The sequence below is a fragment of the Amphiura filiformis genome, chromosome 14 (assembly GCF_039555335.1).
Source record: "Amphiura filiformis chromosome 14, Afil_fr2py, whole genome shotgun sequence".
NCBI classification, from domain to species: domain Eukaryota; kingdom Metazoa; phylum Echinodermata; class Ophiuroidea; order Amphilepidida; family Amphiuridae; genus Amphiura; species Amphiura filiformis.
In genome coordinates, this window is record NC_092641.1 from 1,435,421 (window position 1) to 1,461,595 (window position 26,175).

Sequence of the window (26,175 nt, forward strand, 5' to 3'; positions counted from 1 at the left end):
AAAATGGCGAACAGTGTGTGAATGAATGGCGAAAGAAAGCGGATTTGATGAAGAAATAGACAGCATACTCAATAGTGATTACATTTATGTGTAGGTCATAACTCGTAGCAAGTATACACTTGGTCTGGAGACAACGGCGCGGCGGCAGTAAGCTTAAGTCATATGTGAGCAGTTTGTTACCGGCCCAGTGCCGGTTTACATGTACGCATATGTAAGCTTATGTAGGTTAATGCCGCATCACGCTTCTCCAGACTGTGACCGTAAACATGGTATTTGCCAAGTGTTATGTCCTACACCTAAGTGTACTCACCAATGAACAGTTTGACTATTAGCTTCACTAAATCCATAGTTTTCATCATTCATCCCACACTGAAGTTCGACACATTGTGTATGTGCTTAAGCTTTAGACCAGTTCAATATTCCTAGACCGGGCCCTACCTAACCTGGGGCCTAGCCTCACAACAATTTAAAGCACATAGTAGCTGTTATGAACTGCTGTGATATTCTTGTATATAAAATAGGCCTAAATGAATAAATAAATGCTCTTTTCTGATTCACTCTTTTCCGGAGTGAATTTTTCACTCTTTCTTGAGAGTGAGCTTCACTCTAAAAGAGTTGTCACTCAGATGGCTCTTTGAAAGAGTGAGATTTCACTCTTTTTGAGTGATTTTTCACTCTTTCACATTTAGAGAGTAGGGTTTTATAATGTTTAATACATGTTCCAGGTTAAAAACATCATTAAAGGTTGTGAAAGATTTGTTTTGGCCCCTGAACATGTATAAAACATCACCACACTATACGAAACTATACGCAACTTTTGTGTAGCCTACACATGTTGAGGGGCCAAATGGACTTACGGTCTTCTTGCGCTCAGGTCTTTAATTACGGGTTTGGTAAGTATATAGGCATACATTTTAAAAGTCAAATTTGAGAGGGATAAACCTCACAGTGATTGTTTCATATACAGCGATTTTACCACGAATAACTCAATTTAATGGAAAATGTACAAAAGGGTATCACAATTATGTCACATAACTATACATAAAATTGTATAAAAATATTATCATATTATTTAGGACACGTGTCCGCAAAACACAAGCAACATCTATCAATAAATAGTCTAATATATAACAGAGTTCATCAAAACAGCATCTTGCGACCTAAAACAGAAACAGCCAGAGAAACAGACAAATAAACAAGAAATAGTTTCAGTGAAATTTGTTACATACCTGGTTCAAATCGTAAGTTAAAAGAATGCGCGCGAAAATTAAATTTTGAGTCACCAGCCCTTAATAATTATATAACCTCCTATTTTTGGTCTAAAAACCTCTATAACCCCAGTGTATGCATGACACATCCATTCCGAAGAAAATGACAGCCCCTTATAGCAAGGAGCATAGTGACTTTGAGGGTTCTGATGTTATTGGGACAAATGTTCTAATGCTGTTGAAGGTTATTATATGGGTTTTTTTATGCTTTGATTCCAGACGGGCGTAAGTTAATAAAGAAAGGAAGAAAGAAAGAAAAGAAAGGGAGAAATAAAGAGAGAAAGAAAGAAAGAAAAAAGAAAGAAAGAATGAAAGAAAGAAAGAAAGAAAGAAAGAAAGAAGGAAAGGGAAAACGAAAGGAAAAGGGGTAAAGGAAAAGGAGAAAGCATCAACATACGCAATTGCTTGATCTCAAAGCGGCTACATAATTACAATTGCGTCCGCTAATTAGCTGTTAGAATAAACAAGCATATCACTCTGAAATTTTGGACGCACCGATGGCGAAAAACCTCTTATTTTGCAAAACTAGCTCCAATTTAGAGTGAAAATGAAATAGCAAGTGCCAGAATGTTGAGAAATAATGTAGGTAGTTAGATGTCTAAATTAACCGTAGTGGAGAAATCGATAATATAAAAAAATACTTTTATGTCATGTAAGATTCTCCACAATGTTCCCCAAAACGAGCTTCTAAAATTTAATCAGTACTGCATTTAGTTCTCATAAATGGTGACACTATTTCTTTGATCGATTTTTAACACAATACAAAAATGGACAAAGCAATCACTTGGCGTGGTTTTATACGGGGCACACATTTGAATAACATAAATAACATGGAACGCGTTTCGGGTCTTATGAACATGGTGCGTAAAAAGGATGAAAACGAAGGATTTTCAAACGGATTCTGACAATTTGTATAAACATATAAAAATTAATGTAAAGCTAAACCCAACACACCAACGTTTCTCTCATTGGGATATTTAATTGGTGAGAAAACTTGATTGTAGAGAACAAGTTTATACGTCTTTTTTACTTTTTTTATACGTCTCTTTCCGATCCCTTAAAAAGTAACATACTCTAAGTAAACTTTGTTCATTTCACTTCACCCGGCTGTAATTTGAATTAAAGAGTGACTTGAGTTCAGATATTTCATGTTTTGTGATTTGCAACCACTTGTTACCTCAAAATGTCAATATTACAACACATTTTCTTTGAAAGTAATCGAAACTTCATATTTACTACGAAAAATAATGTGTCACATTACTATTGAATATCCATTAAAGTTGCATCATACTATCTTGAATCTTGCCAGGAGTATTGTTGGGATATTTGGATAAAATGCATACATTTATTAATTTTGTCCAAATTTTACATGTAAACCTTTTAGAGGAATTTTTCAATATGACCTGCTTGTTATTAATTATTTGATGCATTGTGTTATTCATTAAGAAAATAAGATACTACAGTGGTAACTCGTTAACACGAACCCTCTTAACATGAAGTTCCGCATAACAAGAAGTATATGTTTTACATTCCCACGCATACATTTCACATGTTACTAGAATTGGATAACACGAACTCCTGATAACAAGAAGTAAAATTTGAATTCCGCACAATGAGTTTCCACTTTATAGACATAAGTTAATCATTCGAATCTTTTCCTCCTCCAAGTATTATGTTGATCCCATTTCAATTTCTATTTTTGTGTGCATTGTTCGTATTTGATGAAAGATTTAAAACAATGCTGGTGAGATATACTGGTTACTATCAACCATTACCTTTCGATATAGCCCAAGGTAATTTGATATTTTCCAAATTTTGCATGGTACCACTCCTTAGGGGCTGTGCAATAATTATGAGCCCTGTGGGAGGGTAAAATTGGGGGAGAAACTTTTGGCGAACCGAAAGGGGGGCAAGCAATTTTGGCAATCCGAGAGGGGGGCAAGCGATTTTTGGCACGCATTCATGGGCGCCTTTTTAATAAAACGCTCTAAAAAGGCTTAGGAAAACAGTACGGATACGCTTAAATATGCAAATTTTCCTGCTCGCTGCGCTCGCAATATACATCTAGACCATTTAAGGTTTGCAATTTGGGATCCAAAAAGTTTGGCATGTTCAAGGGGGGGGCAAAGAATTTTGGCAGGCCGAGAGGGGGGGTGCAAGCGATTTTTGGAGGGCCGAGAGGGGGCAAGCAATTTTTGGCGAGCCGTTTGGAAATTTTGCACAGCCACTTATTTCGTACAATGATTGAGATTCAATGTCCTCAAATCTTTTCCCAAAACTCTTTATTTGGAAAAGATTAGCATACTTACTTTATAGCATTAATGGCTAAATCCCTGGGTATAGGTTTACGCGTCCGTTATAATAATACGCCCTGCTTCTCGGAGTATTACTGAATGGTGACGTTTGTGGAGCATTTATACCAGATGTTTTGATCCCACGTGATGCGGTAAGTAACATGCGCAGAAAAACCAATATGGCCGCCAGACCGACCACAACGACTATAAGACACGACATGCTGATAACAGCAATGGAAGTGTCACTGAGTCCTGAAAAATATTGGTGCATAGTTAGCAACTATACACCTAATCCAGGAAACTACAGATTTGGTAAAAATTAAATTTGAGACTTCCCGGCATGCGCGTATTTTTTTAAAGGTTTGTGTTCGCTTGGATGAAATCAGTATACTGAACAGTGTTTTTGTTATATAAAAATATTCTAAAACACCTTCATTTCTTTTGATTAAAATTTTCACCAAAACCAAACACGATTGCAACACCCCAGCAAACACAAAACGTTTTCGACATCATTCGCAAAAGGTTATAAAAGGTTGTCAGAAAACGTTTAAATGTCGGGTTACATAAAGGGTATATTAAGAGTATAAAACGTTTTCATAACCTTAAAAAACATTTTTTTGCTCAGCAAACAAAAATGTTTTACAGAAAACGTTTAAATTTCGGGTTATATAAAGGGTATAAAAACGTTTTAATAAGATTCTAAAAACATTCTTGAAAACTTGATACAAAACATTCTAAACAGAATGTTATTTTGGAGTTGAAAAAATATTTTGCGAAAATGTTTGCCCAAAATATTTGCAATAACGTTTTAAAAACGTTTTTTTATGACATTTATATAACCCAACATTTAAATGTTATTAAAACGTTTAAAAAAAAAAAAACATTTTAAGAACATTTCTGTGTTTGCTGGGTTCAAACATTTTAACATAATGTTATTTAAGTATTGACACAATATTTGGGAAAAATGTTTGCAAAAATAGTTTACAATAACATTTTTGAAAACATTTAAAAATATTGTTGTAGTGTGTTTTCATACAAAACGTTTTAAAACGTTATCATGACCTTTATATAACCCGACATTTTAATGTTATCAAAACGTTTTTACCTAAACCAAAAGCCAAAAGATAACATATTTAAAACGTTTTTAAAACGTTTTTGTGTTTGCTGGGACGTTTATAACGTGTTAAAATATCATTGTGTTTACTGGGAAAATCTCCATGATGAATAAAAAGGGTTGATGATGTTTTTGAGCGGATCATCCTGCTTTTGACTGACAACAATGAAAATCAATGAAACAAAAAGAAATTAAACAAATAAAATCACAATGTATCCGTCATTATTTACCTGGTCTGGCGCCGCCACCATCATCACCACCATCATCTGGAACAATGTCATTACATAGAGTACCACCAAAACCATCTGAACATCTAAAAAGAACCAGGTTTTAATAATAATAATATTATAATATAATAAAGCACAGTTGACATAATCAGACTACATTGTTACATATTCGTAAATAAGTGAACCTTTGCGATACCAATCGACGTGATTTTTGCGTTATTCAAAATAAGAAATTATATACTAGTATACTGACCCATGAAGCGCTTTCCACGATTCGCCGAACGCGAGTAATGAATTACAGTATGCCATCCACTCGCAATGTGATTGACGAGAGCCATAATGCAATCCATAGTTACACTTTATTTATAGTAACCCATATTTTGAGTAAAAAGCTGCCATCAATTAAAAATGACACATAAGGAATGAGTAAATCAAACATTAAAATGCCAAATAGACTTACTGACAAATTGCAGTATTCCTTCCAGTGTTACTGACACACACTCCACCATTACGACAGAAATTTGGCGGGCAAATGTCTGCATGAATGAATAAAGTGAGAACAAACGTGTTTGTTAATCATTGTTAAAAACAAACAACGTTCAGAATCTAAATTAATAGTATTGTTGGTGAAGTAACAAAATAGATCTAAAAGAACCCAAACTTTGGGAATTATTGGCAAAATACAATATATGCGATCTCCTTTTACCGACTTTCGAATACGACCCGATTACACGTATGACATATTCTTTCGGTTGTATTTTTCAAACGCTGCACTATATAATGTTTTTGAATTTTGGATGTTATAGACTTCGTACAAACGAGAGCGTACTTCATTTTGAATCAGCTTTTATTTCAACATAATTGTTTACGTGAAGTCAATTGACCTGAGGTCACCCGAGGTCGATAGTTAAGTGGATGTATCTATGCATAGGGGGTGGGGTATGGGGTGAGTGGTTGTGTAAACATCGTTGTAAAGGACAATACACTATAATTTCGTACTCTTCTTTTTTAATATGAATTTATTTCTGATCCCGTGACTATTAGTTTTGATGAGATATACATTTTGATTAGGTATATGTGACCGTCCACGGCGAATGAGCCGTAAATTCCTCTCCAGTCAATTTTGTTTTATTTCGTGTTTAAAAATAAACATCATAAACTTAAAAATGGTATATCATTTGACTTCAAACGATATCCAGAAGCGGAGTTATGGTTAGTTAAACTTTGCTCCTTCAACAAAATTATAGCTTTTTTTCACTTCTATGTGTGTCTCTTTTTCCACATTGCTTGCAAAAAATATCAAACAGTCATAATTGGCGGTCATTTCAAATCATCCCCAAGTCAACGAGGTTTAAGAAGGTTCTCTCATTGTTAAGTGTTGGTTATGCATACCTATACAAAATACAATGCCTGGTAACCCACCACTTGAAAAGGATTTAGCAAAAGCAAACAAAGACCAGAGCTATTAAAAGTTCTACATGTATAGCCATCTAAGGTAGAAGCTTATTATCCACTTCAATAACAGGATTATTGATTGGTGTTGTGATTATCATAATAAGACAGATGTCGCGCCAGCTTAAGCGACCGATGAATACGACCTTCGTACACATTTTACACCATAACTCAGAATACAATTTAGGGAATTTACGGCTTGTTTGTGCTGCCGGGTCACATATTATCACTTTGAACCAACAATCTTATAGTTATTGTTTAATTCTAACAAGTAACTATTCAAATTGACAAGATCTCAAACTCATTATTTGTCAAGATTACCCATTTCATTTTGAAAAAAAAAGAGGGAGGACCCTCGGAATACTTGTCAAATTTAAATAGATTTGTGAGGAGTTAATTTAAAGAATGTACAGTTGACATGTAAATGTGAACCATCTTACCACATATATCACCGACGTTATCGAAATCGCCATCCTCCTGCGAAGGGTTCTTATTTAATGGGCAATTGTCACATTGATCTCCCCGCCCATCGCCATCCGTGTCTTCCTGATTCGGGTTAGGATTATCCGGACAGTTGTCACATTCGTCCCATATACCATCATTATCAGTATCAGGATCGTCTAATATGTCTAATAAAGATGAGTCAAAATATGAGTCAATTTAAGTATTTTTTAAATCTTTTTAAAGTGGTAAATTAAACAAACACCCAAGGCAAGTATCATTTTTTACCTAAGGCTGTTGTTTGCTTTAACCAAGCAATCCTTTTGGAAACTTATTATTTATCTAATACCGTAAAATTCCGTCTACAAACATGTATGCCTCTAAATGAGGGTTTATTTGACGAAAGAGACGAGAGGCAGACACAGGGTATTTGACTTTCGCCTCTTTCACCAAAAAACCCTCGTTGTAGACGGAATTCTTTGAACTGGAAATACATGAACTTCACATGACGAGCGTCGACAATACCTACCTTCGAAGCAACAACAAATCACAAGAGATAGCACACAGGTATAATGTACGTCGTATAGGGCAAAATACAATTATTAGAGAGCTTGCGATTTTCCAAACGTAGACGTAGGACGTACGTTAACACGTACGTTTTTACGTAGCTATGTATTGCAGTGAGGCCACATACTTTACCAACGCTCGTGTTGTGGCGCTATGTCCTATTATATAGTCAGTCATCTGGTGATTTGTTTTGCATGAAATCAGCCCGGGGTAGTCGGTGGGATCAGGGATCAATAAAGGGATCTTAATCCTCTCTACGTCATACATAAATTCGCCCAGTCTCATTTCCCTAATATTAAATTTAAAAAAAAATGGAATTTCAGTTCGGCACAGGTGGGCCTCGAACCCACGCCGCTGCTACATACAGAATACAGAAGTCCAGCGCACTAATCCACTGGACCACATGACAGTTCGGTAGCCATATTGAATTTTAAACATATAGTCTATAGGCAACTCCAACATTGATCGGGTATAGACCACTTGACATGTGACGTCATTGCCCGGCAGTATGCGCGCGAATTATGACAATTTCCATTGTTCTTTACCCTGCAGTGTGCGTACGCATCGTAGTTTGCACAGGGCACGTCCATTTCAAATCGCCCACCATATTTCATATAGTACAAGAAAGCCATTGAACAGTGTAGCGGTTTGTTTGAGCATATCGACAGACGAGTCCCTCGCCTTTGTTGATAAACAATGATTTCATATTAGCATAATGACAGTGCTCATCAGTTAGTAGCCACTTGGTGAATAGATGGGCATTATCAGCTATCAAAGAGATGTCTTATGCAGCTGACAATCACGATAGAGGCTTGAAAACATTTTGTTATAAACCCAAAAGTGATATAAGGACAAAACTGTGCATGTTGGTACTTGATTGTTTGGATTCTTATAATTTATGTTGAAAATCCCTTGTGGTATTTTTTATGTGTAGTGTATATTGTTTATAAATTATACAGCTTTTCAATTTTGGGCATTAATGCTCTGTTGCACTGTTTTCCTCAACCTATTTTATCGTAGTGCATTTCTTATGTGTGTGAGCCAAAATGTCGTGGTAGATTGCAATCATGCTTTTGTTGAACTGCACTCCGCCATAACTACGGTGAAGGACACCGGTTCAAATCCTTTGTTTGGAGCCAATCGATAAAAGAATGCAGGGCCTTTATAAGTTAAGAAGTGACGTAATAATCCCAATAGATGAATACAATGTTTGAATAGATCGCCCCAACGCTCTGCAGGGTCTATTGTTCTATTGTTTCCGATTAGAGCGCTGACATATTGGAAAATGTTGCCAATCAATATTCATGAGAGTGTACATTCAACGTCCAGTTTTCGAAATTGGGCGACTTGTGCTTGGCAGGTGCGAAATACATCTGACTGGGCTCAATAATTACGTAACGCACAACGGCATTGATGTCATCGAATGGCTGCTTAGTGCTGTTATGTGTTAAGTTTTATAATAATTATTATTACATTTATTTTCCTTTCTTTTCTTTCTCTGTATTTATTCTTTCCTAGGCCTACACTAACTTTATCACTCCCTCGTTTCAATATAAATATGTCCTTATCTTTCTATTATTTTATTTACTTCTCATTATTTCTTTCTCTTCATTTGTCCTCTTTCTCCCTTCCTGTAGGCCACCTCATTCTCCATATCGCTCCTCCCCTTTTCCTCCCTCATATCCCCTCTCAAGACTTCTCACAGGGGGGAATTTGCCCCACCCCCTTCCACCGCCGCTATTTCTATGCCAATCTCCTTCTTAAAATAAAAGCTAAATGGACATTTGTGAAAAAAACCTTTATAGGCCTATAGTTATACTTACATGTATACGCAGCGATTTCCATTATAGAATACTATAGAAATGTGAACCTGGCAGCTAATACATTCTGAAGTGTAGTCGATCAGCAGGGGCATTCAATTTATAATGAAGCGTCTAAAGTCAGGTGGGTGATAAAAAAGATTATATCGACACCTAAAGCCTCCATTATAGAATTCAGACCCGCACAAGCGCACATTTGAGATACGTGAGTACAATGGTACCACTTTACACATGACTGCCCTTACACATGACTGTACTGTGGTCACTTATTTATACTCGCCTGTTGGGTAAAGCGTTAATATGATGTCGGATCAGTGACCAATTTAATGGCGGAACCCATTCACTGCCCTTTGTTCGAAACAATGGTACCACTTTTATGAATAGCCTGTCGCAACTTCTAATCGGCATCAAACGAACAAAAGATTATATAATCTATTGCGACTCTATTTCTATTTAAAAGCTCTTTGGATCGCCCAACCATGCCAACACAAGCAGATTGCACTAATCACCTGTGTATGTCTGCAAACATAGATTGAATACAATACAGCTCTTTTCAAAAATACTAATCTTATAGGTGCGAGTGAACATCCTTTCTTTGACATCTATGGTACAATGCATAGGTACCGCGTGAACGTTGTAGTGCAGGGCGATATAATAAAAATTGTATTCATCTATTGCTATGGTAGTTAATCCGATTAATTATGTCACTTCTGCGGTGAATAAACTCAGCTTTAATTCACAATGACTCATTTACATAGGCTTTGGCAAAAGGTCGTGTTCATTCGCTCGAGATACTCTAGCTAAAATACAGGTTTACATTTACTATCTTACATTATCTTGCTGTATTTCAGCTAGAGCGCCAGACAAATAAATAAATAAATAAATAAATAACCGATCAGGAATTGTGCATATTTGAACGTGTTCCTAATGTTCCTAGAATATCTGAGCCAAAATGTCCTTGCCCTCCCCACCCAACTTTCGACATGCAAAAAAAATGCTTGCCCCCCTTTTGACCTGCCAACCAATCTTTGCCCCCCCCCCCCACCCCTATAATACTTCACCACCTCGGGGATACACAAAGTTATTGCACCACCACTCAGCTGTAAAAAAAACACATGATATTTTGGCTATAACATTCGTAGAGAAACACTCGTTCTCTACGTTTCATTTACCTAGACTCGAGGTAAAATCAGCCTATTTCCACGTGGAACCATGGTGGAACGTAGTCCAAAATGTCAAATCGCAAGGTAATTTTTTATACCCAAAGTATCACACACATTTCAATGGACAATCTCTGCGTATGAATATTGCGTTTAAATTTAGTCAATTTTTAACACATCGCTGTACCTTTATTATAATGATTTGTTACAAATAAAAATGATCATAATAATAATTAGACTTTCCTTCGTACGTTCATTATCTTTGACCGTCTTTAACATATTGTGAAATGGACAAATTTTGTGCATTTTCAACGATGTATCTACGTCGATTTCGCACGTGGAATATCTTCAAAAATAGCTAAATACGTGACCTCGCTTCGATACAGGAGAGTGGTTTTGAATAGATCAACGTACGTTCGATGTCTACGTTTGGAAATCGCATTCTCTCTATTATGTCAAGTTAAAAGAATCTGTTGGAAACGGCTTATCCTCAAAAATAGCCTGCGTAGTTAATTCAAATTTGGTTAGCGGCCTGAGCATTCGATCCTACAATGCTAGACAAAATAGGTTGGAATAAAAAATATAATGTGCAGCTTGTAATGGCCATATTTTCGTTATTTTTAGAGTGATAAAAAGGCGCTTTCTATAGCGTCAAGTCTAAACATTACACTTACCCCAATACCTCCCCCTGCCCCACCAATCAATATTGGGTACTACTGAGCGCACATGAACAAAATGTCATGTCAGGATCCAACATTGATGGGGGAACGGGGGCTCCTTTTATCCAGGGTTGTTTCTAAGGCTACCCGGAATTACATTATGACACATGTTTTATGGCTATAGTTTTTTTTATTCTTCGTCCGATTTACATTTTACATTACATTACATTTTACATTAGGAGTAACAAATTAACTGTCTTAATTATTCTGGTGTCACTAGTGTAAGGGAACGGGCAATATACATGCAGCCTTTATTTTGAAGTACATGCAATTCAACTAAACTAGCTCATATAATATCATAAATTGTATCATAAGTGTTGTACATCCAAGAAATGTTCATTTGACCTTTTACATGTAAATGAAATATTATAAAGGCAATTCATGAAAGTATAATATGAGAAAAAAAACATGACAAAATGAAAAAAAAAATGTTTTTCAAGTTAAAGAGTAGACAAAATCCACAGGAAATCATTTTTTTTGTCTTCAGTAGATAGTTAGTGGCTTGAGCTTTCGATCCTACAATGTTAGACAAAATTGCTGGGCCAAAATTAATAAGAAAACATCAAAAATGTTTTGGCCCATTTCCCCTCATATTGCAAAGACCTTAAAATTCGACTTTTATTGCCAATTAGAACAAATTGAAGGATTAGGATGTAGCCATGTTTCATTTGGCAAAACAAGATAATATTTTCATAAGTTTCAAACAATTAGTGCTGTATATTTCTGGAATCAGGAGTAGACATGATTATATTTGCACGTGGACGCAATAGGTGAACGTGTAACGTAAATTTGACTGCTGTAACCAATCAGCACTCTTGAATCACATCATACTGAAGTCATATGTTTACGTACCGTGTTCCCATACAAAATCCTACATGTAATCCTGACAATTGAATCCAAAACCCACCCAAGTCCATGGGAAGTGATTTTGAGAAAAAAACCGGTGTATTATTTTAATTCCTTCAGTTAGATTTACCTGGTCAATATGGTAAGTTTTACGTGCAAATGGGTGGGTTAAACTGTATTAGGTATGACGATTAGCATTTCAGGGACTTCGTGGGGTTCATTTTAAATTCTGGACTTGGGTGGTTTTTTGAATCATATACAAAGACAATAATGTTGGAATGAGATTACCACTAGTAAGATTATACAAATTAAAGCACACAGTTATGTATAATGTTGATACGCATTGTACCATGTAATATAAACCACACACTTTCCTTGATTAAACCCATTCTTTTTCAAAAGTCACTCTCCAGCAATGAATGTGTTACAAGTGGACTTTTTATACATACTGGATTTCAATCAATGTGTTACAAGACTCAAATCATGGACTTGGGTTGATTCTTTCATACATGCCATTTTTCACATGCTCAATAGACACAGATGATGAATTTGAGTTGTTCTTTCATACATATGACAGGCCTATGTATAGCAATACTTTCCCATGCTTAACTCAATTTGGCTAAAGTATGGACTTGGGTGGCTGTTGTATTCATATATCCAATTGCTTTACTCACCTCGTATGCCTGGACAACGATCACACGCATCCCCATATCCATCACCATCTAAATCAGATTGATCTGGATTTCCATCATTTACACAATTATCACATGCGTCACCGACGTTGTCATTGTCGGCGTCGGTTTGGTCAAAATTTATGTCAATTGGGCAATTATCGCACGCGTCACCGACTCGATCCCTATCACGGTCTTCTTGGTTGGCATCGGGGATAAAAGGGCACACATCAGGTTTGTCACTAACACCTGAAGAATAACAACAACAAAAATCAAGGCAAATATATGTAGATCACTATAAGCTTACATTGCACACAAACATGAACTAAACTCAACCCAGAAAGTATCGAAACGATTATAGATGGTCAGATATATCAGGAACTTAAATATATAGCAAAAACTTATTTAATGTGTATAAAGCGCAGCTTTCTCCTGCGGATTTTGACACCTCTTTTGTTGCTCTACAATATCATTTGGTCGAGTTATGGGCGCTTGAGTGGCTTCAAGTCGGATTTTGCACTTGGCTCCTATTCAAGCCAAATGCTTTCGTCGTGTACACACCCCATACACAAAATCAAGACAAAAGACACCGATGTGCTCTGTTTACTTAACCATGAACTTTACTTTATTTTACTCCTTCGACTTCCAACTTCAATACTTGCTACCCTTTAATTTGCTCTCAATGAGAGAAGACACACCTTATTTTGCTCTGAGTTTGCTGTCTTCGTTTGCTACTTATTTCAATTTGAACTTGCCTTCAATTTTTTACTTGAATTTGTTTTTAAACTACAGCATGTAGTTCTTGTTGTTTGCTTTATATTTTGTTGTCTGTCCCTATCAAGCTAAGTGCAACCTTCAAAATCCGACTTGAAGCCACTCAAGCGCCCATAACTCAGCCAAATGATATCGTAGAGTAACAAAAGAGGTATCAAAATGCGCAGGAGAAAGCTGTGCTTTATATACATTAAATAAGTTTTTGCTACATATTTCAGTTCTCGATATATCTGACCATCTATAATCTTTCTGGGTTGAGTTTATTATAAATTCGTTATTGGTCAGAAGCCACATTGTCTGACTTACATGTAATATCAAGCTACATGCATTTGCCCTCAACAGGATCTACAATAATATAAAATAAGCTTTGTAAAATATCAAAAACTCCATAGCTACATTCAAAATGTCAAGGATTTAAAATAAAGCATACGGGATTTAAAATTCAAATCTGTAAGATTAATTTTAAATCTAAAATTGATTGGTCCCTAATTACAACCTTAAGGACTTTTTTTTAAATATTTGTAATTTAGAGTGTAGACCAAGTCTAACGTTAGACCTTGTCTAACTTGTTTTGTGCATACGGACCTGAGTGTCCAATAAAGAAGTGAGTATCAACAACCTGGTATAGAATCAGTAATCTGAACTAACTATCAAGATTAGTCCTGCAGAGACTCAACCTTTTGGTACTTTTAAAAATACCTTATTCCATATTATTGTAGATCCTGTTAATATGATTAAGGGCAAAAACATGCAGCTTAATATTAAATGGGTATGTTAGAAATAATAAAGGGTAAGAAAACTAAATTAAAGTTATCTCTCCATAAAGTGTAACCTCAATAGTTAAGTCTGGTTTAAAGTTAAACCTGGTCTAAAGACATAAATCATATAATTTACCATCATTATCGTCGTCGTCGTCACATGCATCTCCTTCGCCGTCTTGGTCATTGTCTAATTGATTACTGTCATCAATATATTGACACACTGTAAAGAAAATTAACACTAATATATTGACAGTCTGACTATAATGGGGTGGGGGTGGGGGGGTGTATGATTGATTTGTGTCATATTAATCAATCTAATAAGCTAATAAATCAAAGCAGCAATGTATGATTTGCATAAAGAATAGATTCCTATTTAAATGTTAGTTTTTACTGATGACATTGTCCCCTTTTAATTTCTTGCCAAACAAATGAGGTAAATTGAAGAAAATTGAAGAATGTTGCCGTTTCATTCCAGCGCCTACATTGCGTGCATGTATTAGCTCGCCGGTCATATTAGTATCATGAATATTGGCGGAGCTTCATGCAGCTGGGATGTACAAACAAGACATAAGACGAATAGCAATATGCAAAAGATGAATAATCTCCGGATTTAATATGAACATTTAACTTTTACTGTAATTCAGGCTTAGTCTGTCACGTGCTATTGAGGGCATCGCTGTAGAGAAAATCACACATTGTGACTTTAAGTGCCCAAGGTATCACTCCAATTGGTGTACAAATTAGGGGGTCATTGGTATATCAGTTATAACCACTACTGTAAAGGTGTACTGAAGGGTTAATTTTTCACAATTCAAACTGTATAGACGTACTACTTTATAAATATACACACCACGTGTTTACCTGTGCAATCAGAGAAAACTGAGCCTGTTGTTGCTGTAGACGTCCCTGATGGACAGCGATCACAGCCAACTTGAGCACCTGCGCTTTGATAAAAACCCTTTCGACAGGGAATGCACTCAGTACTTCCTACGTTTGGTTGGTATGATCCTGGATCACATTGAAGACACGATGCCTGATTATCACTCGGTTGGTATGTACCTGCCAGGCACGGATCACAGTTAAGTGAACCTAGACTAGACTGAGCCGATCCTGGTTCACATGGAGTACAAGGAGCAAGCCCAGTTGACGAACTCTCACCTGGCGAACAATACGCTGTGGAGATATTTCAATTGTACACAATGTATGACCCATTCTTCATATCCGCAACATGGTGGCGGATATGAAGGCCTCAAAAACACCAATTGTGAAATTTCTATTATTAAGGATGTCATATCTATATTACACATGAAAGCACAATACTATTTAAATTTTAAAAAGGAGGAATATAAAATCAATAATTACCCGATGACTTTTAGCAACCCCTTAGCGCCGTGTATGAACAGTAATAGCTAAAGGACATTAATGTACAATTTCTTAAAAAGTATACATAGTATAACAACAGATAAATTCTCAAGCTTATTTCATAATCTTTTTTTGGTATATAGAATTTGCTATGTTCCTGGTTCTGTGGGAAATGATCACAACACATTAATTACGATATCGGCAATTTCGACTTCGTTAATGTGCAGGGTGAATGTCAATATTAGTACAGTATAAGCAAGCAGCGCCCCGATGCTGTTACCACTTGACCTTGGCACGGTCTGGATCTTGATCACAAAGACACATAATATAGTACAGAGTGTATCAAAATGATTGGTACCCATCAGTTTCCAGTGGTTATGGACAAGACTGTCACATCAAAATACAACAAAGGAGCTACCTAATTCATAGATGAATGTTATAAAAGGTTATTAATCTATAAATTATGGGCATTTCAAGAGGATCTAATGTTGCATATGGAAGATTCAGGCTTGTCAATAAACACCAAAACTGATGGGTACCAATCATTTTGATACAGCCTGTATGTGTTCTGGGGACAGGGCCCAGTGGCAGCGGCCGGACTGTAGTTCAGTTTCGATAGTTTAAGGGCTCTGGTATGAGCGTTTGGGCAGTATAATTTCTCAACTACTAAGTACTATGTTCAAAACTATCTGTAAATCTAATGTTATATGTGAGCCAATCAAGCAAAAATAATTAGGACAATATCGCCAAAGTTATTTTGATTTTTTAACCCATTTAAAGGAAATCTGTACCATAAACTAATCAATGGCTAATATAGTTATATACCCCTAACTTAAACAGAGGTGCGACCATGCAAAACAGAAGTGACCTTTGACCCGGAAGTAACGTTCGACCCTGAGTGACCCTTACACAATCTTTGACCCCTACATGACCTCTCCTCAAATGCGCCAATTGCATCAAACACGTCAATATTGTGGTGAAATGAGTAAATGAGCGGGGAAACGAGTAAATAAGTCAATGAAGAGTGAAATGAGTCAATAAACATGTCAATGAGTAAAATGAGCAGCACGGTTGTTTGATGGGATCATTTATTAGTTTTTCAAACAAAACATCATGTATAACCAAATTTTAGGCTTAAACAGCTAAAATTGATATCGTGCTAATGTATACAGATGCTTGTGAGACGTTCTCAACTTTAATTTCCGCTCTTTTACAAAATTATTCACTTTTATAGTATTTTTTAAAGCTTTTTTGGATATAAAATGTATCTATTACTGCCAAAATTAAACTGTCCAATATTTTTACATGGACTCATCAAACTTGTGTCCTTCAGACTTAAGGTGCGTTCCAACTAGAGAGGGCTCCCTCTTGTGCTCAGCGAGCCGTTTGCGTAAAGGGCGTTCCGTTTCCCCAATGGTCAGATTTGTTAACGACCCACCTTTTCTTAGCTCGTTCAGTGTCGGAAGCGTTAACATCCGACACAGGAGAGGCAGATTTCATGGGTTTAGAACGTTCCAACAGTACAGCGAACTTCTTTCGCTGGCGAGTCTCACAAGTTTTCCACGTAGACTCTCGCGGATGCTTGCACCAAGTTTTCACTAAAATTCACTTCCGTGTAAACATCCACAGGTAATTCTGTAAATAAACGCTCATCGACATCTGAAATCATACGTTTCGTGTTGATAATAGTGGCATTGATTTGACTAATTCTCTCATTCATAAGCATAGATTGAGTATTGCGAATGATTCTAACAGCGTTAGGGCCTCTGACCGATGTTTTGATCTTTAAACTCGACGGGGTGACTCTGTGATGTTTACAATGCATAATTCGCTCCAATTTTTCCAAAGATCTTGCATGGTTTAGGGTCATCCGGCCAAAATCGCGATCGAGACGTTTGTGTAGGTTAAACTGTTGAGGTTGATCCATGTTAGAATGAATATTTTAAACAGTTCTCTCAACAAAATAGTGACTTACTTTTAATATTTCATCACCACATCCGTGGGACTTCATCATAATTGTGACAGGAGCGGTAAAGCTAATCACGTGACTCACGGGAAAACCCGGAGTCACGTGACATTCTTTGTGCACTAGAGAAAGGACACGAAGCGCTGCTTGTACTACTCGATTTCTCATCGGCCTTCGATACTATTGACCACCAGCTCTTGTTTCGGAGGTTGGTTAGCAGATATGGCATAGCCGGTATCGCATTGTCGTGGATTACATCTTACTTAGAAAATTATATGTATAGACGAATCTAATTTCACGCATTCCTATACCTTAATGGAGGGTATTTTAAACTGCATTCTATCACCCGTGTTACACGTAGACAAAAGAATGATGACAGTTTACAACACAAAATAATCTAACATCGATTTTTAAGCGGCTTTTTGGTGTTACGGGGACCCAAAGATGACCGACCAAATCCTGACCATGACTTGGCTCGTTGGATTCGTCTATATAAACCCTGCCCATTTCCCATCCAGGGAGCAAGATACTGACAATCTTGCTGAGAGTGATGTGCTGGTAACCTCTCCTCTCCAGGGCTAACAAGCACCTGTGCCGGTCGCATATCTGCTTTTTCATACTTCATCTTCATTGTGCAATCTTCACCCAGCCAAAGTTGTGTATTATATGGGGCGAGATATTGATGATCTCGTCGAGAGTGAAGTGCTGGCAACCTCTCCTCTCCTGGGTTGCTCATCATTGTGCCGGTCACACTTTTTGATTTCGTCGCTATTAAATTCCTTTGTATAATATTTATTTCTGGTTGTATTATTTTATAATTTATACATTGTTATTGCTTGCATGACTGCTTTTATCTTTCTTTATGTGCCTGTATATAATATGTTTTTAATCATGTGTACTTTTAAGTGTATTAAGTTTTAAGTACTAAGTAAATGTATTAGTTTTAAACCATCTCTTGGTATTTTATGTAAAGCGCCTACAGGCTTATGCATTGGGCGCTATAGAAATCTCTCTTATTATTATTTTTATTTTTATTATTATTATTATTATTATTATTATTATTATTATTATTATTATTATTATTATTATTATTATTATTATTATTAAGATTTAAGCAAACATTACTGGGTAGATAACAGGGACTGAATTTGGTCAGTTTGAAGGAATTGAGTAAATCGCCTGTATCAAAATAGCAGTGTATTTTTCATATATGCAGTAATATGCTCAGCCTTATCACAAAATAAACAATAGCATTGACCTTACCCACCAATCAGTAAAGCCTATTATAATCAATCCAATAGTAAACATGCTTAGAAAAAAGGCAAAAAAGTAGAGTTGGCTGCCATTGTCTCAATACAAGATAAGATGTGCTAAAAAGTCCTTGTCATGTCGGGCATTGCAGGATTAGATAAAGGGATACACACCAGGGTATGAGACATTAGGAATTATTTCCAGCCTCTTAACCACAGGGTTGATGGGCTACAATAGCTATTCAAGACACAGTGTATGTAAGGGATAAACTGTGCATATGAGATATGGGTTCAAGTGGGGGAAATGTTCACTCCGTGAACACAAATATATATGAATACTCACCCAGACAAAACTCAGCAGAATTGGATCCTGTTGTAAGCGTTGACATATCTGTTCCACATAGGATACATTCAGTGCTGAATTCCATATCTTGATAGTAGCCAACATCGCATGGCTTGCACTCGGTAGACGCTGAGTTTTTCTGAAAGGTCCCGGGTTCACAAGGAAGGCAAACAGCGGAACCAGAATTAGGTGCATATGTCCCAGGATCACATAAAACGCACGAGGAAGCAGCAGAATTAGGCTGATATGTACCTGGTTGACAATTATTACACGAGGCGGCACCAGCATTGGCTTGGTAGGATCCCGGTTCACAATCAATACACGATAAATCTATTCCAGATTCGGGTTGGTATGATCCAGAATCACACGATGTGCATACTGAACCTGACGACTGGCTACCTGGTTCGCAAGCTGCAAAAAATACGTAAAGCAAACCAAATGTATAGCAACTATTTCAGGTAAACAAATCAAGCAATTTATATTCAAGACTTTTAAACTCTTTTGCCATTTCGGATGATGACTTTCTGAAAGTCATATGGACCACTGCTTATCCCTTGGAAACCAACTGTTATTTTTGCAATTATGAATTTGGGAAACAGCAGAACTTGAATATTTTCAAGTTGTATTTATTTTGATACCCTGTAAGTTTGGTACCCTATAAGTAATTAAAACTAAAATTTATATACCCATACCTAGCACTACTGTAGCTGAAACGGAGACAGAAACCGAGTTTGGGCCGTCGGGAACAAATGTAGCACCTACAGCTATATTTGGAAAGTCAATGGATCCTAGAAAATTAACCGTGCCAGCACCACCAAAACCTGCTGATATTTTACTGTCACACATGCCAGTTACAGGGGGGATACAAATAAGTAATCCAAGAACATCTCCTGCTTCGACCGCAATGCGAGACGATTCTGGTATGATGTATTCATTTGGCTCACCACCTTGTATATATACATCAGTAACCACGGTAAGATCGACGATTTGGTACCTGCCGCCTCCGATTGGTCGTAGAACTAGAAATGTGATAGGCGCTTTATCGGTTGGAAAAAACTTCCATGTTGTCAAAAGACCATTGCACAATACTTGGTCAGAATCGATCACAACGATATTATGAATGCCTAAAGACCCCAAATCGGCCCCATGGTCCACGATATTTGCTTCCGGGAAACACTCTGTAACATAGGAAATGAAGTTCATACAAAATGATCATTATTCATTATTATTTTGAAATATGAACCAATTTACGTTCAACACTATAGACATAAAAGCCAGAGTTCTTTGATATTATAGCTAGAAAGATCATCGTTATGTGATTCCGGCAAAAGATGTCATTTTTCATTTACTTGACTTTTAACTTTAAAATATTATATTTTAATGATCAGGCAAGCGATGACCAAACCCTTGTTTATTTTCTAGACCGTGTTTATCGAGAAACTACGATCTAAATCTCATCGAGAGAATAAACAGCACCTCGATAAAAAAAGCCCCAACCCCCCCCCCCAAAAAAACCAACAACAACTAGATATGTTGCGGTCTTGTAAGACCACGAAGTCCAGCCGTGACCTTGAAATGACCCCTGGTGACCTTGAAATGATTTTGGACAAAATTGTCTTTTCGTGAAAAGAAAAAACAATTATATAAAACAAACATTTGACCTTGGTTGGCCTCTGATGACCTTGAAATGACCTCCATAATTTTTTGAATCATATAAACATCACATATCAATTTCAATTCAAATTGAAAAAAAAATGTGCAAGTTTACCTCTTTTGACCTTGGGTTGACCTCAGGTGACCTTGAAATGACTTCCATCATATTCTAAATTATATCAGGATCACATACAGTAATTTTTATTCAAATTGGACCAACTTTAGAATTGTACACCTGTTGACCCCAAAACAGACCCCTCATCAGTGTTTAAGCCAAATCTGATTAAAATCCTATATACACATAATGCTAGAGCCCTTTTGGCATTATTATGATAGTGAATTTTAAAGTGATTTTTAGTAATGAACCCTATTTGACCCCTGTATGACCTTGAATTCAAAATATTTGAAAACCCATAGACAACAGCTACCCGGGAACAGCTAATGTCAATGCATATGTGTCAGTCGCATCTCTGTACCATGTAATTTGTAGGAAAATGAGCTTTTTGAAGGTATTTGGTTATGTGTCAAAAGTTATTAATCCGTTAAGTGTCAAATGTAAAGGCTGGAGTAGTGGAGCATCTGTTCTAGTCTGATCATAATCGCTCAAATAATGAAGGAGCTAGAGCATTTATGTCAAGGTTGTGAGAAGAAAGAACAAGCAGAAGAAGAAACTGCTGAAATGCAAGATTCCAACCGAAGTTCGGCTGGTTGGACTAACTTGAAATGACCTCCATCATATTTCGAATCATACATGAACCAGGATCACATAATAAGAGCTTGTTTCCAAAAGGCGCTTAATCCACTAAAAAATGAGTTATTGGTGTCAATGTATAGTGTTACATCATTAGTTTCACGAAATCAAACTATTTTTTCCAAAAGGAGCTCAATCCCATTACAGGGTGAGCCAGAAATTTGACTTTTTTTTTTCAAAAGGCGCTAAATCCATTTCAGCTTGTTTCCAAAAGGCGCTAAATCCATCCGTCCAATCACTGTGCTCAGTAGGCCATTAAAGACTACAATTACATAGGACTATTCTCCTGTTGACAAGGCAACTATTGATCAAAATTTAAATCACAAAAGTTTAGAATTTCAACTTGTACCCGCACTAGTACACCCCAGCAAGCACATGACAATTTGCGTGTAAAATGGAATGATTTGACAGAATTTTCGTTGTAAATTTTTGAAAAAAAATTTGCCCAGTTTTTTCACATTTTCAAGCTTTTGGTGAATAAATATCATTACATTGTTAAAATAAAGTGCAGTGTGCTTTATAACAAAATATTTGTGTGTATTTTATTTAATATTGCAAATTATTTTGAATATCATTATATATTTTGTTTCCAAACAGCGCTAAATCCACGGTTATTGGATATTTTGTTTCCAAAACGCGCTAAATCCACTTCAAGCTGTTAAATAAAAGAATACTTACAATTAAACATTATAATCAGAATCTAAAAAACAGGTGTTTTTGTAGTTACTGACATGAGAACTAACATTTAAAACTAAAAAATAAATGAATAAATACCATGCAATAAGGCTTTTAATTTAAAAAACGTTGATTTTCTCCAATTTCACTAATATGGATTTAGCGCCTTTTGGAAACAATTAAGCTATATTTTTCATTCAATTTGGACAAATTTTAGAATTGTACCCCTTTTGACTCCATAGCAGACCCCTCTCCATGTTTAAGCCAAATCTGATTATAACCCTACATGCACGTAATGCTAGAGCCTTTTTGGTACTATTCTGATGATCACAGCACTTAATATCCAGCAAATAGTGAATTTTAAGGTGATTTTCAATAATCGACCCTATTTAAGGTTGGTCTGAACCCTGGAATTATGGAAACTTTCGGGCCTCATAACTTCTAAATTGTTGGTCTAAAGTATATAAAAGTATACATATTTAGAATGGCAAAGACTTGATAAGTTCATCTGTGAGGTCAAATTTGGGCCAAAATGGCACTTTTGGCCCAAAATCCCAAAAATAACGGGTTTTGGCACACTTCTTTTTTGTGCACCGTAACAAAAAAATTCTTGGGCCAAAAGTTTTTTTGAAACTAATTTTTAAAAACTAGATCAAAATATCTAGGACCCGTTTTTCATTTTTTGAATTTTGACCAATTTCACCAAACATATTTGAAATTTGTGCCAAAATCGGGCTTTTTTATGATTTTTTTGAAAAATCAGCATTTTTTGACCACTTTTGGCGCAAATTTCTCAAAGTTAGTCGAAATTCAAAAAATGAAAAAACGGGTCCCAGATATTTTGATCTAGTTTTCAAAAATTAGTTTCAAAAACATTTTGGCCCAAGAATTTTTTTGGTACGGTGCACAAAAAAGCAGTTGGCCAAAAACTGTTGTTTTTGGGATTTTGGGCCAAAAGTGCCATTTTGGCCCAAATTTGACCTCACAGATGAACTTATCAAGTCTTTGCCATTCTAAATATGTATACTTTTATATACTTTAGACCAACAATTTAGAAGTTATGAGGCCCGAAAGTTTCCATAATTCCAGGGTTCAGACCAACCTTAACCCCTTGAACTCAAAATCTAATGTAAGCACATTGTGTCAGTCGCATTTCTGTACCATGTAATCTGCAGGCAAATAAACATTTTGAATGTATTTGGTTAATTAATGACCTTTGACCTCAAATCTGTGTACACCCTATATGCCCGGCTATAGTCACGTTCAATGTCCAAATATCATACTGTAACATGTAATCTGTAGGAGCAGAAGCAGTTAAAAGTCACATTTTCACAAATTTACTCATGCGTGACGTTTGACCCCATATGGGTCATGTCACATATAAAAGCTGGGGTAGTGGAGCTGAAAATTGAATGGTTTAAACCCAATGCACACATTTATTGGTCGAGCTATGAGTTTTACTTTTTTGCCCATTTTGCCCATTTTTTTTTATTTTTCGTCATCTTTTTTAGGTCAAAATCGACTGATCTTTAACATGCCTAGAGCAAAAAAAAAAAAAAAATAGAAAAAAAAAAGATTTTTGGTGGGTCTATTTCCGGACTTTTCCCCCTACTTCGGGAATTCCATACATTTCCGAAACATTTACATCTATGGGGATCTATTTCAACAAAATTTTTGACGTTTCGTAGTTCTTTGTAAGTCTCAAAATCCATCGTAACTTAAGGACACATTGTAAAATACATTTCACTAATAATCTACCCCTCTTAGAGACTGCCTAGAGATTAAATGTAAGGATATGTTTTTATCAATTTTAGACAAAGTTGCTTCGATCTAGGAGATTCGCTTAAAACAAATGACCGAACCATAATGGGTGAATCTGCCAGTGGCCGCTCCTACCCCGAGGGGCAACAGAAAATGTAAATTTTGTCGCCCCCTGCAGCAACATCAGCCCGAAAAGGTTGACCTAATTTTCCCCAGTCAGGATGGCGCTCAAGAATCTAAAAAAAGGGGATTTGCCATTTGGTCTAATACCATTTCGTCTAATACCCATTTCGTCTATATCCATTTAATCTAAACCCATTATCCATTTAATCTAAACCCGTCTATATCCAGTACGTCCAATAATCATTTGGTCTTATAACCAATTGGTCCGATTACCATTTGGTCCGATAACCATTTGGTCTAATAACCAATAAGTCTAAAACCATTTAGTCTAACAACCATTTAGTCTAATGCCCATTTGGTCTATAGCCAATAAGTCTAATAACCATTTGGTCTAATAGCCATTTGGTCTACAAAGCATTTGGTCTAACAAGTCATTTAGTCTACTGGCCAATTGGTCTACTAACCGATTGGTCTAATAGCACGTGTGAGGCTGCATAGGCGCAATAACGCTATTACACATACTGTGAGTGTGAGGTCATAGACCAGGGTCACCGTGGTCTTAAAGGAGCGCGTTTCATAAACAGTGTAAACAGGTCTATAGGCCTACATGTATTATCTACACGTAACTCCATATACAAATGACATGAAACCTAATTTGTTTTAATTTTGGAATGGCAATACCGGCAAATGCCCTGCACCCGCTGTACCCTCAGTGATGCGTGATGAGCCTATTATCATATTAACCTTAAAAGACCGAGGAAAAAAGGACAAATAGTCCGGTAAAATGTCACTTTCACTCGAGTAGGCAATACCTGCAGGCTACATGTATTAGTCTTCATTTTTTGGATACATCAATAAACAATTGATACATATGTAGTACCTTTGTTTACATGTGCTCATCTCATTACACATGTTCGCCTCATTACATGTATTTTCAGCCCGTAACCTGTAGTAGACGAAATGGCAATTTTTTTAGACGCATTGGCAAATAGACGAAATGGTATTAGACTAACTGATTATTAGAACATAAGAGTATTGGACCTAACGATTATTAGACCAAACGGTTATTAGACCAAATGGTTATTGAAAAAATATTAGACCATTTGGTTATTTTTCTATATGGTTAGTAGACATACCGTACTGGATATTAGACCAAACAATATTAGACTAAATGGACATTAGACTATATGATTATTAGACTAAATGGCAATTAGCCTTTCTGGTAATAGACCAATTGAATATAGACGAAACGGGAATTAGACCAAATGGTATTAGACCAAATGGCAATAGACCGAAAACAATTGGGAGGCAGTTTAAAAAAAATTGTCTCAATATTTTTTTATATTAAAGAATTAGAGGTGTTACACCCCTACCCCAACTAACGTCCACCACCTCGAACGTTGGCCCTCCTGGCGACCAAAAAGGTAAAGTTACAGTAGTTTTCAAATATTTACCGCCTTTTTTCCATTAATATTTCTTCATGTCGCCCCTTCTTTACGTCCCTTCATCTTCCGCCGCCCCTTCTTGTTGGCCGCCCCCTACTTTTACCTGCTCACGCCCCCAAAGCTCCACCCAAAATACGCGCATGTCTGCCACTGCTTGAGCCGAACAAAACTATCAACTACCTATTGAATGGGAATCTTAACGGAGTCTCTAGTTGAGGCATTTGTATTTGAAAAGTATAAATACAACTTCATACTTACGCGCATTCACGTTGTAAATGTACAGCAAAATACAATGCAGCAGTGTTGGTAACCTATCCATATTCTCAGTGTTGACTCTTGACCAAAGACATCAAAGGTGTTAATGCATTGCTGCAACCTTAAGCAAATCTCAAGTGCCAAATCAGTGTGTTTTGCAATTTAAACAGTCAATGAGAATACTACTACTTATATAATATATATGTAATAATATTAATATTCAGGTCTCAAATATCAGCGTTCTTGTCCCATTTACAATTATTAAAGATATCAGAATAACCCCGAGAAAGTTGCAGGAGGTGCTAGGAGTAGAGTGACGTCGATAAAGTTGCAGGATTGGTAAAAATAAAACTTGTTAGTTACTTTTATCACGTGGTAATCGTTACTGTTGCCGTGCCTATGTACATGATGTACGCCAAGTGCCAAAAGTACTTTCATGGCTCTATTCCTGGAGCATGCGAGTAGTAATGTTCACAA

The 26,175-nt window shown here is 36.4% G+C and overlaps 1 protein-coding gene across 1 annotated transcript; it reads right to left on the minus strand.

The window, feature by feature from the left end:
- Nucleotides 1-528: 528 nt before the first annotated feature.
- On the minus strand, nt 529-26,175 carry LOC140169609 (uncharacterized). The gene is made up of 11 exons (XM_072192873.1): nt 25,702-26,175; nt 19,728-20,213; nt 19,036-19,446; nt 14,976-15,287; nt 14,248-14,334; nt 12,583-12,828; nt 6,796-6,984; nt 5,364-5,439; nt 4,907-4,989; nt 3,578-3,814; nt 529-1,160 (listed from the first exon to the last, which is right to left on the minus strand). Exons 1-10 carry the CDS (start codon nt 25,760-25,762, stop codon nt 3,594-3,596), a joined length of 2,172 nt encoding a protein of 723 aa, XP_072048974.1. The 5' UTR covers nt 25,763-26,175; the 3' UTR covers nt 529-1,160; nt 3,578-3,593.

Bases quoted from the DNA above. Each gene is read 5' to 3' on its own strand.
- LOC140169609 (XM_072192873.1), bottom strand. From the start codon at position 25,762: ATGGATAGGTTACCAACACTGCTGCATTGTATTTTGCTGTACATTTAC. The intron at 19,447-19,727 runs GTATGGGTATAT...TATTTTTTGCAG, and splicing joins TTCAGCTACAGTAGTGCTAG to CTTGCGAACCAGGTAGCCAG. The intron at 12,829-14,247 runs GTAAATTATATG...GTTATTCTTCAG, and splicing joins CGACGACGACGATAATGATG to GTGTTAGTGACAAACCTGAT.